This window comes from Podarcis vaucheri (assembly GCF_965113315.1).
Source record: "Podarcis vaucheri genome assembly, chromosome: 13".
Lineage (NCBI taxonomy): Eukaryota > Metazoa > Chordata > Lepidosauria > Squamata > Lacertidae > Podarcis > Podarcis vaucheri.
The window spans coordinates 7,067,521-7,085,515 of NC_138751.1; the positions used below are offsets into that span (position 1 = coordinate 7,067,521).

General features: G+C 51.0%; 1 protein-coding gene across 3 annotated transcripts in view; it reads left to right on the top strand.

Moving 5' to 3' along the window:
- The first annotated feature begins 716 nt into the window (after positions 1–716).
- LOC309517903 (myosin-7) overlaps positions 717–17,995 on the top strand; it is a 43,360-nt gene continuing 26,081 nt past the window's right edge. For 2 of the 3 annotated variants that reach the window (XM_082197470.1, XM_082197472.1), the window contains exons 1-15: positions 717–784; positions 4,176–4,228; positions 4,725–4,936; positions 5,925–6,068; positions 7,790–7,946; positions 8,500–8,527; positions 9,683–9,797; positions 11,256–11,348; positions 12,012–12,075; positions 12,409–12,507; positions 13,567–13,670; positions 13,777–13,915; positions 14,983–15,101; positions 15,260–15,409; positions 16,742–16,912. In XM_082197470.1, coding sequence (XP_082053596.1) covers positions 4,733–4,936; positions 5,925–6,068; positions 7,790–7,946; positions 8,500–8,527; positions 9,683–9,797; positions 11,256–11,348; positions 12,012–12,075; positions 12,409–12,507; positions 13,567–13,670; positions 13,777–13,915; positions 14,983–15,101; positions 15,260–15,409; positions 16,742–16,912 — 1,587 coding nt within the window. In that variant the 5' untranslated portion in view covers positions 717–784; positions 4,176–4,228; positions 4,725–4,732. Of the gene's footprint in view, positions 785–4,175; positions 4,229–4,722; positions 4,937–5,924; positions 6,069–7,789; positions 7,947–8,499; positions 8,528–9,682; positions 9,798–11,255; positions 11,349–12,011; positions 12,076–12,408; positions 12,508–13,566; positions 13,671–13,776; positions 13,916–14,982; positions 15,102–15,259; positions 15,410–16,741; positions 16,913–17,995 lie in introns of all 3 variants that reach the window. The other variant, XM_082197471.1, reaches the window with a different exon arrangement.

Sequence of the window (17,995 nt, forward strand, 5' to 3'; positions counted from 1 at the left end):
AGTGAATGAATTCCTATGCCCCACAAATAACCCAGAGATGCACTTTAAATAAAAGCACACATTCTATTCATGTAAAAACACGTCTGCGGGCCGGATTTAAAACGCGATTGGGCCAGATCCGGCCCCCGGGCCTTAGTTTGCCTACCCATGTTCAAAACCATCCCCAAACCCTCTGAGTTGCATCTCGGAGCTTGGGTTGCAACGAAATCAACAGCACTTAATAACGCGATGCCTCGACGCAACATTTTCCTTTCTGTGGATTCTTCCCGTTTCTGCCAGGTGGGGTGTAGCAGGGGTAACAGTAAACTATGGCTAAGGGTTGGGGTTTTTTTGGGGGGGGGTTCAATAAACTATGGGTGAGGGTGTGCAAGAGATTACACGTGGAAACAGAGCGTTGGGGAGGGCAGTGGAATATTCCTAGGTTGCCAAAAGTATGTGCAGCTTCTTTCTCTCATCTCCCCTGAGACCCCCTCCTCTCCCCCCACTGGAATCTCAACCCTGTTGTTCCAAGATATTTTGATGTCCACCGCCCCCCCTCCCTGAACCTGTTCTTATTCTTCATACCACAACAATGACGACTTGTTCCAATTGTTCCAGGGGAAGCACGATAGGATTGGGGTGGTGGGGAGGGAAGTGGTTGGGGGGGGGGAAGGAGAGAGAGGAATGGGTCTGTGTGCCCATATGAGGCTGGCCGGTGGGAGGGAGCGGGGGGAGCGGGGGTTTATAACCAGAGTCCTGGCCAAGCACCCAGCTTACAACCCCACCCATCTTGCACTGGTCTCAGGTAAGGCCCAACGCCAGCTATTCCACATTGGAGGGTTTGGGGGCGGCTGAGAAGGTATCGTGTTTGCCGGTGATTGGGCTCTGGCCATCCGGGCATGGGAGAATCTAGGCAGGGAGTTTGCACCCATGGAAGGAACTCTGAAGGACATCTAGTCCACCTCCCTGCTTGAACCCACAAACCTGATATTAAGAGTCTTATGATCTACCACCTAATCTATCCTGGTGGCAGGGAATGAAATCCAAGCAGCCAGGTGTGCTTTCAATGTACCTGGTTGTTCGTGATTTTTTAATTTTTTGCACATTTGCAATGCAGGCAAATGGTAGAATGCTGCCTTTATCGCCCACCTTTTTCTCCCAAGGAGCTCAAGCTGGCATACCTAGTTCTCCCCCTCCCTCCTCATTTTAATTTCCACAACAACCCGGCGAGGTCACTCAGTCGTGAGCTTCATGGGCCGAGCTTTGTGGATTTGAACCCTGATCTCTCCCAGCTCTTAATCCTGACGCTAGCGGCTCGCAAGACAGTGGCTGGAATTGGGAATGGGCTGCGGTGTTTGCAAATATACACGGGCGCGTGTATTGGTGCTGGGGTCTCTGTGCAAAATTGGGGCTTTGTTCGCGCCCATTGGCGAGTCGTGTGTTCGGAGAGAGATTTGCACACGCATAACAAACAGCATGTGCAAATAAGCACACTTCCTAAGTGGGGCTTGTGAGGATTGGACGCGGCTCTCAAAAATGCGTTGCACGAAGGGGCTAGGATTGTGTCCCATCCGCACAGGGCCCTGTCTGTGTTTTCGTGAGTGTGTAAGAATGTGAGTTTGCAGTGGTGAGTGTGCCTGGTTGTGTACTTCCAGCAAATTCAAAAAGTGTGTCTTAGAATCATAGAATCATAGAATCGTAGAGTTGGAAGAGACCCCAAGGGCCATCGAGTCCAACCCCCTGCCAAGCAGGAAACACCATCAGAGCACTCCTGACATATGGTTGTCAAGCCTCTGCTTAAAGACCTCCAAAGGAGACTCCACCACACTCCTTGGCAGCAAATTCCACTGTCAAACAGCTCTTACTGTCAGAAAGTTCTTCCTAATGTTTAGGTGGCATCTTCTTTCTTGTAGTTTGGATCCATTGCTCCATGTCCGCTTCTCCGGAGCAGCAGAAAACAACCTTTCTCCCTCCTCTATGTGACATCCTTTTATATATTTGAACATGGCTATCATATCACCCCTTAACCTCCTCTTCTCCAGGCTAAACATGCCCAGCTCCCTTAGCCGTTCCTCATAAGGCATCGTTTCCAGGCCTTTGACCATTTTGGTTGCCCTCCTCTGGACACGTTCCAGTTTGTCAGTGTCCTTCTTGAATTGTGGTGCCCAGAACTGGACACAGTACTCCAGGTGAGGTCTGACCAGAGCAGAATACAGTGGCACTATTACTTCCCTTGATCTAGATGCTATACTCCTATTGATGCAGCCCAGAATTGCATTGGCTTTTTTAGCTGCCTTAATTCTGCAAATCCTGAGATCTGAGAATTTCATCTGGATGCTGGTGGCTATACCATTAAATACTTCATCCATCCTTCTGAGAATGGTTACATCCTGAGAATGGGTGGTGTAAAGGCGTTTCTTGTTTGAATTTTGAAGACAACACTCCACTCTTTCCTCTCCCCCCCCCCACCTCAAGTATTTCCAGCAGATTTCTCCTACCAGCTGAATATTAAAATTTAAGTTCGAAATTTAGGCGTTGAAATCTTTCGGGATTTCTCTTGCCTACATGCGGCTTTGAGAATCGGGTGAGAATTTCCATGGGCTGTATGTTGAGAAACGAAGGACTTTCCTCCCGGGTTTGCTTCAGTGTGGCCCAAGGAGAGAATTCTGGGAAAAATTTATAATAACGAATCGTCGTTCCGTTTTTGTTTTGTTTTTGTGCTAGCCATAAGTCTAGCTTGTTTTCCCTCTGGAAGGAAAACTGGTGAGCTGATTGTATGGGTGCTTCTGCCTCAAGAACCCATAGCTGTTCATCCCCCCCCCTTTAGAAGTGGTTGTGCAAAATCACAACCTTGGCGCAAGACAAATCGCACAGGGAGCTTAGCAGTTTTCAGATTGCACGTAGTTGAGCTGTGGAACTCGCTGCCACAAGGCATAGTGATGGCCGTAGCATTGAATGGCTTTAAGGGGTTTAGACAAATTTGTGGACGATAAATCTTATCTAGGCAGCCCCACAGCACAGTGATGGTTAGAACATCACAGCTCAATAACTGAGCACATGAATCGCCGGCGGAAGATTCAGGGTTCCCTGGCATCTCCCATCAAAACAATATTTTAAATCGGATGACGGCTAGGAAAGCCTCTACTTGAGGTTCCTGACACTTTTCAGACCAGGGATCTATCTAACTTTAGCCCAAAATTGCACGTGGGGACTGACACTTGCAAGGCGGTACTGTTTCTGCTGTCTATTACGGGGCAGGCTGTAACCCAGGAGTGTAGCCTTTTGCCGGTAGTTTGTCGAACTACAAAGCCCATCATCCCCTGTCAGCATCTCCAGTGACCAGGGATGATGGGAGTTGTAGTCCAACAGCAACAGTTTCTTATGTCCGTATGCAGGCATGGGGCTAATTATATGTATTATTGCAGAACTGGGCGTGAGATGCTCAGCTTGGTTCAAGTTTCCTCTCGGCCGCAAACCCCGCAGGGTGACCTTGGGCCAGTCTCCCTCTGCCTGCCCCAGCTTCCTAGGTTGACACACCTCACAGGGTTGTTGTGCGATGATAAAATGTGCGTGGAGAACTGTGTATGCTGCCCCGAGTTCCTCGGACGCAGGCAAACTTTTCACAAAGATTTATGTGCAAGGGCAACATGTACATAAATGTTTGCCTGGGGCTTTCGCTCCTCCAGGCCCACCATTCGCAATCACAGGAAGTTCTATCCCTGGAGCTGCCTCCCTGCTGCTGGGGCCCACTGGGGATGGTGGGACTGGTGGGAGGCCGGGACGCAAGGCAGGAGGCCAGCAGTAGGTGGTGCCACAGCCAACGACCGTCGCAACCGCAGCCAATGCTAGGTAGAGACGCTGAGTTTTAGTTCTGCCCTTGCCTTCCTCCCTATTGAGTTCTACCAAGATGAAGGAGATGGGAGCTGACAGACAGGGTCACTCGCTCAACAGGGTATAAGTGAGAAGGCCGTCAGATGGGCTGGCTGATGGCAGACCGAGGTCAGTCACAAAATCTGAGGTCACAAGATTTGGCAAGGTGCGAATTTAAAGGATTTTGTTCACGTATTGGCTCAGGAATTGCAAATCAGGAAAATTCTCAGGAAAGTGCAAGAAGAGAATTATAGATATCGTATATGTTTGTGATGAGCAGGCCAGGGAGGATAAACGTGTCTATATTTTGTGTTTTTCGCCTACAGTCATCCGGCCCCAGGTAGCCGATCTCCTGTGGAACCCTAGGAAAATAAAAAAGGTAAATATGGGGCGCTTCTGTCCAGGAGCAGTTGCTTTTGCGGGCAGGTGTTTTATTCACAGCTTGCCTTTAGCTGGCATCCAGATTGCAGCGTCTTCAAGGGGTGAAGAACCAGACCTGTTTCTAAGGGGTGTTTTATTTTTGAAAGCCCACAAGAGGGCAGAATACTTGCTCAGGAGGCAGCGGCGTTAAACACGGTGCAGTCCTCCCAATGTCCACTTGGGGGCAGCAGCACAACAGCTTCCCTTTTGGAGAGGTGTGTTGGGCAACGTGGAGCTCCCCCCCATGGGCATTTTGTGTACTGCATATATTGCATACCTCCTCTTCATGGGGCGATGGTCCCCCCTGGTGGCTGGTTGGCAAATTGCACCATCCCCAACCATCGGGCCTTGAAGTCCCGGGTTCGAATCCCACGAGCCCCGGGCTCCTGTTCACCACTGCAAGGACGCCTCTGCTTGCTGCATGGTTGTTAACCTTGGAAATGTTCCCGTTCCAGCTCCAGCCATGTCTTCGGATGCCGAGATGGCCGATTTTGGCCCCGCAGCCCCTTACCTGCGCATGACGGAGAAGCAGAGGATTGAGGCGCAGAACCGGCCTTTCGACATGAAGAAGGACGTCTTCGTGCCGGATGAGAAGCTGGAGTTCGTCAAGGCCAAGATCACGTCCAGGGATGGTGGCAAAGTCACCGCGGACACAGAGAACGGCAAGGTGCTAGACTGTTTCTTGTGCTCTCATGCCCATCCCATCGTATAATAATAGTAATAATAATAATAATTTACTATTTGTACCCTGCCCATCTGGCTGGGTCTCCCCAGCCACTCTGGGCGGCTTCCAACAAAGATTAAAAATACATTAAAATGTCACACATTAAAAACTTCCCTGAACAGGGCTGCCTTCAGATGTCTTCTGAATGTCAGGTAGTTGTTTATCTCTTTGACATCTGGTGGAAGGGTGTTCCACAGGGAGGGCGCCACTACGGAGAAGGCCCTCTGCCTGGTTCCCTGTAGCTTTGCTTCTTGCAGTGAGGGAACCGCCAGAAGGCCCTCGGCGCTGGACCTCAGTGTCCGGGCTGAACGATGGGGGTGGAGACGCTCCTTCAGGTATACTGGGCCATTTAGGGCTTTAAAGGTCAGCACCAACACTTTGAATTGTGCTCAGAAATGTGCTGGGAGCCTATGTAGTATCTCTTCTGCATGTTGTGCTCCAAAACTTCCGAAACTTTGGCATTAAAAAAACGCCTCCCAGCACCATCTTCCCTTCTGCCCGACACCATGCCCCCATGATCTCTCCTCTGTCTTTTTATAAATGCTATTCTGGCCCCCACCTCTCCAGTGAGGCGAAGTGCCAGCTGCCATGCCCTGACTGGGGTCTTCTAGCGCGGCTGCCCCTGTTCTGTCGAGCGGGCATCCCTGTCGTGTCCCTCCCATTTCCCATCTATGGCTTCCTTCCATCCTCTCCCCACTACCCAAGTAAAAAAAAGAGGTGGTGTCCAGTGCTAGTCCTACTCAGAGTAGACCCATTGGAATCCGCGAACCGGAGTGCTGCCCGTTAACTTCATTGCATCTGCTCTGAGGAGGGCACTGGACGCAACCCGGTGGGTTCAATTTGGGGGGACGTTTGGGGGAGGAAGAGGTTTGCTGTCCTTTGGGCGCTGCCTGTCCCGCTGGCGTGAGGCTTCGCTGCCTTCTCTCCGCAGACGGTGACGGTGAAGGAAGACCAGATCATGCAGCAGAACCCGCCCAAGTTCGACAAGATCGAGGACATGGCCATGTTGACCTTCCTGCACGAACCTGCCGTCCTCTACAACCTCAAGGAGCGCTACGCCGCCTGGATGATCTATGTAAGTGGGCACAATCCTTCCTGGCACCCGGGAAGATGCCTTATCTCAAGTCAGGCCATTTTGGGTCCGTGTAGCTCAGTATTGAAAGGGATGCGGGTGGCGCTGTGGGTTAAACCACAGAGCCTAGCACTTGCTGATCAAAAGGTTGGCGGTTCGAATCCCCACAACACGGTGAGCTCCCGTTGCTCGGTCCCTGCTCCTGCCAACCTAGCAGTTCGAAAGCACGTCAAAGTGCAAGTAGATAAATAGGTACCACTCTGGCAGGAAGGTAAACGGTGTTTCCATGCGCTACTCTGGTTCGTCAGAAGCGGCTTAGTCATGCTGGCCACATGACCCGGAAGCTGTACGCCGGCTCCCTCGGCCAGTAAAGCAAGATGAGCGCCGCAACCCCAGAGGCGGCCACGACTGGACCTAATGGTCAGGGGTCCCTTTACCTTTAGCTCAGTATCGGCAGCAGTGGATCTCCAGGGTTTCAGGCAGGCATCTTGAACCTGGGACCTTCTGCATGCAAAGCATGTGTCCTCTCCCAGAGCTATGGCCCTTCCTTGTAGGAAACTTGCAGGCCTCTGGGTGACGCTGGACTCTTCCTCCTCCCGTCCACCAGGACAGCCGCTGGGCTGAGAGGCATGGCAGACATTCCCCCTTACCCGGCACCTGAACATTATCCGGAATCTGCAATATTCCCACCTCGCTGGAGTGGACTTGTTGGGCACTGATAGTTACCGTATTTTTTGCACCATAACCCTCACTTTTTTCCTCCTAGAAAGTAAGGGGAAATGTCTGTGCGTGTTATGGAGGGAATGCCTACGGGTGGCGGGGGGGGGGGGATCTGCTGCAGATGTGAGCAGAGGATCCATGGTTCCCCTTCCTTCCCTCCTCCCTCGCTTTGAAACAGCAAAGCGGGAGAAGAGCCGCTGAGTGGGGAGGAGAGAGGGACAGAGAGCCTGCTTCTTTAAAGGAGCAAAGCGGGAGAGGAGAGGAGCCTTCTCCCCTTATACCCCTCTTCTTCATTATTAGCAGCATCCTTCTCCACCCACCCCACGCGTGTTCCTTGTCCCTTGAGTGCTTTTCCTTCCCTCCCCACTTAAAACGTGGTTACAAAGCACGGATCCACATGGATCCTCAGGATTTTTGCACTGGGGCACCCCAAATTCACCATCAGATCACTTAGCATGTCCATGGCTACATCTTGCACCAAAAAAATCACGCACCCACTGTTGCCTGGGGCCGCAGTGGTGCAAAAACATGGTTACAAAGCATGGATCCACATGGATCCTCAGGATTTTTGCATTGGGCTACTCCAAACTCACTGTCAGATCACATGTCTGTGGCCACAGAATGAACCACAAAAATCATACATCCACAGTTTTGTTTAGAATATTTTTTTTCTTGTTTTCCTCCTCTAAAAACTACGTGCGTGTTATGGTCGGGTACGTGTTATAGAGCGAAAAATACGGTAAGGGTGTCAAGAGAGCCCTGCAGGATCAAACCAGAATTCCACCTACCCCAGCTTTCAGCTTCCAACAGTGGACAGTCGTCGGGTTTCCTGGAAACCTGCAGGGAGGGTTAAAAAGTAATAATTCCAGGCCTCCTGAGGTTCTCGGCTTCCTTTCACAACCCACACCACCCTTCAAGTTTCTTGCCCTTTTAATTCCCCATAAGACACCGTTTTCTTACAGAATGCCCTTCCTCCTCCCTCCTCCTCCCTCTCTCCTCTATAGACCTATTCCGGGCTCTTCTGCGTGACCGTCAACCCCTACAAGTGGTTGCCGGTCTACAACGCGGAAGTGGTGGCTGCCTACCGGGGGAAGAAGCGAAGCGAAGCCCCTCCCCACATCTTCTCCATCTCTGACAACGCCTATCAGTATATGCTGACAGGTAAGGAAAAGGGGGAGGGATGTGGGTGGCGCTGTGGTCTAAACCACTGAGCCGCTTGGGCTTGCCGATCAGAAGGTCGGCGGTTCGAATCCCCGCGAAGGGGTGAGCTCCCGTTGCTCAGTCCCTGCTCCTGCCCACCTAGCAGTTCGAAAGCACGTCAAAGTGCAAGTAGATAAATAGGTACTGCTCCGGCGGGAAGGTAAACGGCGTTTCCGTGCGCTGCTCTGGTTCGCCAGAAGCGGCTTAGTCATGCTGGCCACATGACCCGGAAGCTGTACGCCGGCTCCCTCGGCCAATAAAGCGAGATGAGCTCTGCAACCCCAGAGTCGGCCACGACTGGACCTAATGGTCAGGGGTCGCTTTACCTTTACCTTTTAAGGAATAGGGGAGGGTGCAGAAACTGTGTGTGTGTGTGTGTGTGTGTGTGTGTGTGTGTGTGTGTTGGCAAGAAACTGGGGAGCAAAAATCCTGCTTTTCTATTTTCCTCTGCATTTTCTCCCCTTCCATTTCCCCCTCCTCTCTTCCCTTTCAACTCTTCTCTCTCTCTCTCTAGATCGTGAGAACCAGTCTATCCTGATCACGTAAGTCCTCCCTTCCCTTCCCCTCTCCTTTCTGTTTCTCCCTACAAAGTCTCCAGAACACCCTCAGGTCCAGAGGAAGCTGCCTTTGCCCTAGTCAGACCTAGCTCCATATTGCCTGCACTGACTGGCAACAGCTCCTCGGCATTTTCCTGCAGGGTTCTTTTGCAGCCGGGGAATGAACCTGCGATCCCCTGGATGGTAGAGTGTGAGACTCTTCATCTCAGGGTTGTGGGTTCGAGCCCCACATTGGGCAAAAGATTCCTGCACTGCAGGGGGTTGGACTAGATGACCCTCGAGGTCCCTTCCAGCTCTACAATTCTGTGATTCTATGAATGCAAAGCAGATGTTATGGCCCTTCCACCCTAAAACCTGCCATTCTGTCTAAGGCTGCCTCTTGGTCTATTCATTTTATTTCATAAAATTTACATACTGCTTGATTTTATTTTTAAACCCTCCAAGTGGTCGGGCCATCAACTCTTGACACTGCTGTTTTGGCTGTCTCCATCAAAACAACAACAACAACAACAACAACAACAACAATTTATACCCTGCCCATCTGGCTGGGTTTCCCTGTCTGGGCGGCTCCCAACAGAATATTAAAAATACGATAAAACATTGAACATTAAAAAATTCCCTAAACAGGTCTTCCCTAAAACCCATTGACACCATGGCAAACCTCCAGCTCACACCCATTCCCCCTTTTCTCATTTGCCCTGTTCTGTCTCTAGACGGAACTATCGCTTCCTTACCTGGTCTCCTGGGGGGAGCAGCAGGAATTGGCCAGGTGACCATCTAAGCAAGGAAGATTCACAAAACTGGGTGGTTCTCCCTCTCCGCTGCTGTTGTTTGTGCCACAGACTTAACTATTAAAAATCAGGTTCCTTGCCTTTGTTGATTCTCTGCAAAGCTACAATACTATTCCTTATTTGCAACACAAAATGGTTAATGCTGTAGTGGCAGTCCATGACGCTTGCATTCTTAAGAACAGCCATGGTATATTAGAATAATAAATTACATTTTTTAAAAATACCATTGATTTTGGGGTGGGGGGGATTACTCGAGAGCCACTGGAAGTGGGATGAGGATGTAGCTGATCGATCGGTTGATTAGTCTACAAACTCACCCGCTCTTCAGCCTCGTTTTTCTACCCCGCAGCGGAGAATCCGGGGCAGGGAAGACTGTCAACACCAAGCGTGTCATCCAGTACTTCGCGGTGATCGCTGCCATCGGCGACCGGACCAAGAAGGAGCAAGCCGCGGCTACCGGCAAGGTGACCGTTTTGTCTGGCTCTGGCCTTCTTGTAGTGGTGGCTGGCCTCCTCCAGGGCTGGTAGGGCAGAAGGACAGGAGACGAACACCAGGTGGCGCCAGAGAAAACGATAGGCGGAACCACCCACCCCCTGATTGGCTAGAGGTGAAGCAGGCAGGCAGGCGAGGGCTAGTTGAGAGCCTAAAGGACCAGCCTCCACCAGCTGCATGTTGCAGCCAGACCACGTGAAAAGCAGCCCGACCACAAATACTCAGAGCTTCAGGCAGCCAAGGAAAGCCAGAGGGGCAAGGAAGAAGGAGCTGCCGCTGTCCACCGACTTCTGTCGTCGTATCTTTCCCACTGCTAACCACATTTCCTGCTCCTCCCACCTCCCACCTCTAAGCTGATGATATTATATTCATATCAGTGGCGTAGCGTGGGTTGTCAGCACCCGGGGCAAGGCAAGTAATTTGCGCCCCCTAACCTGCCGCCACTGACAGCTTCTTCTTGCTGCTGCCTGGTCTGGTCTGGTGTGGTTCTCTCCCGTGCTCAGCGCTGCGCTGGGCGGCCGCTGCACTGTCCCTCCCCCAGATAGTCCCTCGCTCTCTCTCCGCACCGCACGCCTGGCACCCACCCCCTCCACAGTGGGCGGCGACCCAGCGGCTCGGATCGGATTCGCACAGCCAGCACTGCAGTGAGAGAGAGTGAGTGAGCCAGGTAGGGGCAGAGAGCTGCGAGTGCGAGCGCGCCCCCCCAGATGTTGCGCCCGGCCCCCCTGCACCCCCCACGCTACGCCACTGATTCATATCCCACCTTTCCCCCAAGATGTTCCCCTCCACATTTTACCCCCACAACCACCTTGTGAAGTAGCCTCGGCTGACAGACCGTGACTGGCCCAAGGTCGCACAGCGAGCTTTCTGGCCCAGAGGGGAGTTGAACCCTGGTCTCCCAAGTCCAAGTCTGGCACTCTAACCATGAAACCACACTGGTTCTCACGTGTTTAAGCAGGCATTCCCCGAATCTGATGACTCAAACCTCCTTCTTCCATTGTTTTGGTTGCTATTCTAAATGGGCTTCCTTTATTGTACATTGCAACTATGGATTTTATTCAAGTCTTGCTATACAGTGGCACCTCGGGTTGCATACGCTTCAGGTTACAGCCTCCGCTAACCCAGAAATAGTACCCTGGCTTAAGAACTTTGCTTCAGGATGAGAACAGAAATCGTGTGGCGGCAGTGGGAGGCCCCATTAGCTAAAGTGGTACCTCAGGTTAAGAACAGTTTCAGGTTAAGAACGGACCTCCAGAATGAATTAAGTTCTTAACCCGAAGTACCACTGTATGTGTCTATAGATACAAATATACTGGTTTTAGACTTGTAAGCCACTTTTGGTGATGAAGAGGCATGCAAATGAAGAAGGAATAATAATGAGCTGGTAGAGAGAATGTTTCTAACCTGTATGTTTCTCGCTGTACCGACAGGGGACTCTGGAAGATCAAATCATCCAGGCCAACCCTGCGCTGGAGGCCTTCGGGAATGCCAAGACCCTCCGGAACGACAACTCGTCCCGATTTGTGAGTGTCGCTCGAGAGGGAATTTGAGGCAGGGGCGGGGGGGGGGGACACTACCAAAATAACTGCCTATGAGGTTGCATAATCCCATATAGGCCCACTCAAGTCGCTTCCACCTGCAGAACTGGCACTGCTACAGGGGCCCAATCACCCTCGTTCTGCGATGGTGAGAAACAGATCTTTTAGTGCTTCAGCTTCCAACCTTTGGAACTCACTGCCACTTGATATCAGAGGATTCGTTTCAGCATCTGCTAAACGCATTTCTGCAAGACTCCCCAGGGATTTAGAACATTGCTGTGTGTTTTCATACGTTCTTATCTTATCGTTTACTTATTTTTTAAAATGTTTTGGATAGCTTGTTTAGAGCTGATCGTGCCAAGGTTGCAGGTTCAGTCCCTGGATGGGACAGCTGCATATTCCTGCATTGAATTAGATGATCCTCTGGGTTCCTTCCAACTTTATATGATTCTTTGAAATAGCTGTTCCGAACTGTTTTTACTGATAATTCCATTGTTCTATTCTTTTTTGTAAACTTCTGTGAAGGTTTCCTCTGCCATCAAGCGGCATATAATTGGGGAGGGGAGAATAAAACCGATAGATAATTATTATTTGTGCTCCGCCCGCCCTGCCTGCACCTCCTGCTCAGTTTCTGCTTTTCTCTTCCAGGGCAAATTTATCCGAATCCATTTTGGGGCGACGGGGAAGCTGGCCTCAGCCGACATAGAGACCTGTGAGTTTGCCAAAGGCCTGTCCTTCTTTCCTTCTCCTGATCTCTGGCCCTCCTCCCTGAATTAGCGTAAGGACGCAAGTAAGGCCCTGCCGGCCGGATCAGGCTAATGGCCCACCAAGCCCACCCCTTGTTCTCACCTGTGGGAAGCCCCCAAAACGTAGAACTTGAGTGCAGGAACATCTTCACCTTTTGCGATTCCCAGCTGCTCATATTGCCTCCAACAGTGGAGACGGACATTTGGCTAGAAGCCTTTATCCTCCATGAATTTTTTCCCCTTTTGCTGTTGCTCCTCCATTTCAACTGCCCTGCCTTCACTTCCTCTTAATTCCTCAGACCTCCTGGAAAAGTCCCGGGTCATCAATCAGCTGAAAGCTGAGAGGAACTACCACATCTACTACCAGATATTGTCCAACAAGAAGCCGGAGCTCCTGGGTGAGTTGCTGCAAAGGAGAGCCACTCTGGCCTCGATCCGAGATCTTGCTGAGATGTTCTGTACGCGGTAGAAATCTAAGTCTGCGCTAGAATGGCGGCAGGGCACCTGGTCTGCGGGCAGAAGGTCCTAGGGTCATCTGCATAGTAGGGATGGGAGATATTCCCATAGCTGTCAACTTACGGATTTGAAAATAAGGGACCAGCAGCCTCGAAAATAAGGGAACAGCAGCCAAAATAAGGGATTTTAGTCAACCAGCAGCCAAACGAAGCCTCAAGCGGTGGTTCCCACAGCGCAGCAACCCGGCAAAGGGGATGCAGCAAGGAAAACCACCGTCCCCTCTCCGCTGGGAAGTGCTGAGCAAAGGCGAGTCCCCAGGCAACGCGGCCGATTTGATCGGCACAAGGCATGCAAGCTCCACCCCCCAGTCGTTCTTAGACTCCTTATTGGGTGAGCAACGCAGCCAAGCAACCCAGTTGGAGCCTCCCTCCTCCCTGGCCGGCAGGGAGGGAGGGAGGGAGAGGAGCTGCTTCCTTTGAAACCCGGGAAATTTAAGGGACATCATCAATAAGGGACGGCAGCGGGACATGGCGCTGGGATAAGGGACTTTCCCGCCAAATAAGGGATGGTTGACAGCTATGAATATTCCCTGCCTGAAAGGCTGCCAGTCAGAGTAGACAATGCTGAGCTAGAGCATGGGTCGGCAAACTAAGGCCCGAGGGCCAGATCAGGCCCAATTGCCTTCTGGACCCGGCCTGCGGACGGTTTGGGAATTGCCACATGGATCACCAGTGTGCCCATTCTTTCCCTCTCCCTCCCTCTTACTTCACCTGAGGTACCACTGTATACTTAAAAACGTTAGTCGGATTGTTGTAACACTTATAATGTAATATGAGTTAAGGTAAAAAAGGAGATAAAATGGAATGGAAAAATGTAATTAGATGCAAAAAAATATAGGGGGAAATGGGAAATAAAAAAAAAGAAAATATATATTTTTTAAAAAAAGAAAAGGGACAATCTTCCTTTTGCCTTATTCCCTGCCCAATGCCTTTCCTTCCCAGACATGATGCTGGTAACCAATAACCCGTATGACTACGCCTTCATCTCCCAAGGAGAGACCACGGTGCCGTCCATCGATGATGCTGAGGAGCTGCTGGCCACTGACGTGAGTAGCTGGGGGGGGCAGAAGCCGTATTCCAAGCGAGTCACCCACCCCTCGCGACCGTCTGGGCAGCAACACCCAACCCTCCCTTTGCTTCCTCCGCTTGCAGAGTGCCTTTGATGTCTTAGGCTTCACCCAGGAAGAGAAGAACTCCATCTACAAGCTGACGGGCGCCATCATGCACTACGGAAACATGAAGTTCAAACAGAAGCAGCGCGAGGAGCAGGCAGAGCCCGACGGCACAGAAGGTGAGGGAAGACGCTCACGATGACACGCGAGCGAGGCAAATGAATGCTGGGTCACAGGGCAGGATGGTCTGTCCCAGCCTTCCCCAACCTGATGCCTCCTTTGCGTCAAGAAAACAGAACCGCACAACCTGTGTAAATTATAGATACATGTATATGCATATAGGGACGCGGGTGGCGCTGTGGGTTAAACCACTGAGCCTAGGACTTGCCGATCAGAAGGTCGGCAGTTCGAATCCCCACGACAGGGTGAACTGCCGTTGCTCGGTCCCTGCTCCTGCCAACCTAGCAGTTCGAAAACACGTCAAAGTGCAAGTAGATAAATAGGTACCGCTCCGGCGGGAAGGTAAACGGTGTTTCCGTGCGCTGCTCTGGTTCGCCAGAAGCGGCTTAATCATGCTGGCCACATGACCCAGAAGCTGTACACCGGCTCCCTTGGCCAGGAAGCGAGGTGAGCGCCACAACCCCAGAGTTGGCCACGACTGGACCTAAGGGTCAGGGTCAGGGGCATATATATGTCACCTATAGCACTCTGTTTTGGCAAATCCTGGGCAGGAGTCACATGGGGCAATGAAACCCTCCTGCAGTTGGAGAAATTCCAGCTGCCTCTCTTATTCATTCATTCATTTATCCAAATAATAATGATAATTTATTTCTACCCCGCCCATCTGACTGTGTTTCCCCAGCCACTCTGGGGGGGCTTTCAACAGAACATTAAAAACTGGATAAAACATCAAACATCCAAAACTTCCCTAAAGATTTCATCATGCCTTGCCTGCTGCCTCCGCCCTGTATCTAGCCTTGATCATTTTAATAATTTTAAATGGAATTTAAATGAAAGGAGGCCCTCTCGGTTTCCTGACATGTAGCAGAAGTCGGTAGCAGAATCCTGTGCATACTCAGAGCGCCCCCAAGAGGTTGGGAGAGGTGGTCCCGCTTCCCTCACGGGGTTGCCTCGCTTTTGGAAGCCCTTCTGTCTTTTCTTCTGCCGTTCCTCAACCAAGGTGAGCCATGGTATAACTGAGTGGTTTCCTCCCCACCCACCCCCTGCCCCAATTCTGAATTTCCAGAAGCCGACAAGTCTGCCTACCTGATGGGCCTGAACTCAGCCGACCTGCTCAAAGGTCTCTGCCACCCGAGGGTCAAAGTTGGGAATGAGTACGTCACCAAAGGGCAAAATGTCCAGCAGGTGAGAGACAGACCTGTATGTGAAATGTGGGGGGGGGGGCATTCTTTCGAGGTTTTGAAGGCCACAGGTTTCCCCCTCGACCTTCCCAGATTTGTTTTAGCTGGTTAACGAGATGTACCTCTCTCTCTCCCCTCCCCCCTTTTTAAAAAACAACCCAGGTGTACTACTCGACTGGAGCCCTGGCCAAGTCTGTATATGAGAAAATGTTCAACTGGATGGTGACCAGAATCAATGTCACGCTGGAAACCAAGCTTCCACGACAGTATTTCATCGGGGTGCTGGACATTGCTGGTTTTGAGATCTTCGATGTAAGTGGTTCTCTTCCAAGGAGAATCCATTTTGAGATTTTGAGTACCGTATTTCTCACTTGTAAGATGCACCAGACCACAAGACGCACCTAGTTTTTGGAGGAGGAAAACAAGAAAAAAAAATATTCTGAATCTCAGAAGCCAGAACAGCAAGAGGGATCGCTGCGCAGCGAAAGCAGCAATCCCTCTTGCTGTTCTGGCTTCTGGGATAGCTGCACAGCCTGCATTCGCTCTGTAAGACGCACACACATTTCCCCTTACTTTTTAGGAGGGGAAAAGTGAGTCTTATAGAGCAAAAAATATGGTAAATAACTGGCTTTGCCAGGTGGAAACCAGGAAAGACGAATGGGTGGTCCAGCGTGACCGACAAATAACCGTCTGGTCCCCATTTCTGCTGGCATTATTATTATTACTATTATTATTAATATTACTACTACTACCACCCACTCATGAATCTATGCAAAATAGTTCATGAGGTAATTTTCAGAAGGCTTCCTGCCAAGACTGGCAGCCTTCAACATCACTCCTGGCTAGCGAGCCAGTGTGCTGGAGCAGTTAGAGTTCCAGACTAGGACCTGGGAGACCAGGGTTCGAATCCCTGCTCAGCCATGAAGCTCACTGAGTGCTCCCATCACTGCCTCTCAGCCTAAGCTACCTCAGGGTTGTTGCAGGGATGGATTGAAAAGGAGGGGGAGACCTGTATGTGACCACCTTGGCTCCTTATGAGGAAAAAGGTTGGTTAAGACACGTAAGTACAGTGGTGCCTCGCAAGACGAAATTAATTCGTTCCGCAAGTTTTTTCTTCTTGCGAGTTTTTCGTCTTGCGAAGCACGGTCTCCCATAGGAATGCATTGAAAATCAATCAATGCGTTCCTATGGAGACCGTCCGGGGACAGAGGGGAAGCGCCGCGCGCCTTCCCCTCTGTCCCCGGACCTGTTTTAAAGCAAGGGAAGGGGCAGCGGGGAGAATCGCTTCTCCCCGTTGCCGCCCCCTGGTTCAAAAGGGGTCCGGGGACAGAGGGGAAGGCGCGTGCGCGCCTTCCCCTCTGTCCCCGGAGATTGCGGGGCTGGCAACGGGGAGAAGCGATCTTCTCCCCGCCGCCCCTTGCTTCAAAAGAGGTCCGGGGTGCGGGGGCAAGCTTCGTTTTGCGAAGCAAGCCCATAGGGAAATTCGTCTTGCGAAGCAACTCGAAAACGAAAAAACCTTTCGTCTTGCGAGTTTTTCGTCTCGCGAGGCGTTCGTCTTGCGGGGCACCACTGTAGAGGGTGACAACCTGGAGGGGAGGACCGATTGCCATTCCTTGATTTCCTTCCCCCCGTCTCTCTTCCCAGTTCAACAGCTTTGAGCAGCTCTGCATCAACTTCACCAACGAGAAGCTGCAGCAGTTCTTCAACCACCACATGTTCGTGCTGGAGCAGGAAGAGTACAAGAAAGAAGGGATCGAGTGGGTCTTCATCGACTTTGGCATGGACCTCCAGGCCTGCATTGACCTCATCGAGAAGGTGCCTCCTTGCTTCCGGCGCCCTCCTTAGTCCCCAAAGGGCAACTTCACTTATTTACGCCTAAGTTGGGGCAATTGCCTCCCAGAGTGGGCAAGGTTGTCGATAGGTAGGGCAGGAAGAGATTGTAAAGGTAAAGGGACCTCTGACCATTAGGTCCAGTCGTGGCAGACTCTGGGGTTGCGGCGATCATCTCGCTTTATTGGCCGAGGGAGCCGGCGTACAGCTTCCGGGTCATGTGGCCAGCATGACTAAGCCGCTTCTGGCGAACCAGAGCAGCGCACAGAAATGCCGTTTACCTTCCCGCCGGAGCAGTACCTATTGATCTACTTGCACTTTGACGTGCTTTCGAACTGCTAGGTTGGCGGGAGCAGGGACTGAGCAACGGGAGCTCACCCCGTAGCGGGGATTCGAACCACCGACCTTCTGATCGGCAAGCCCTAGGCTCTGTGGTTTAACCCACAGCGCCACCCGCATCCCATGATTGTAGAATCATGGAATTGTGGGGTTGAGACCCTCAAGAGTCATCCGTTCCACCCCCCTGAGGTAAAGCTAAAGAATCCCTTCCAGGGGGTCATCCAACCTCTGTTTAAAAACCTCCAATGATTACTAGATCTGTCTATTTCTCTTCCATCTCAGTTTCACATGTGCCACAATCATAGGCCCATTCCATACCATGGATTTTTCAAAAGAATGCATGGGAAATTTGCCTTTGTCCACCTTTCATGTACAATTCTTCCCCCGGGAATGTGCGTTTTTGCATCCTCTTCAGCACACAGCTCCAAAATATGCATCCCCCCCCCACGCATTTTAAAAATGTAAAATGCATTCAGTGGTACCTTGGTTCTCAAACTCAATCCGTTCCGGAAGTCCATTCCAAAACCAAAGCACTCCAAAACCAAGGCGCACTTTCCCATAGAAAGTAACGCAAAACGGAATAATTTGTTCCAGACTTTTAAAAACAACCCCAAAACAGCAATTTAACATGAATCTTACTATCTAATGAGACCATTGATCCTAAAATGAAAGCAATAATCAATGTACTATACTATAAAATAAATAAGATAGTATTATAAATGATAAAAA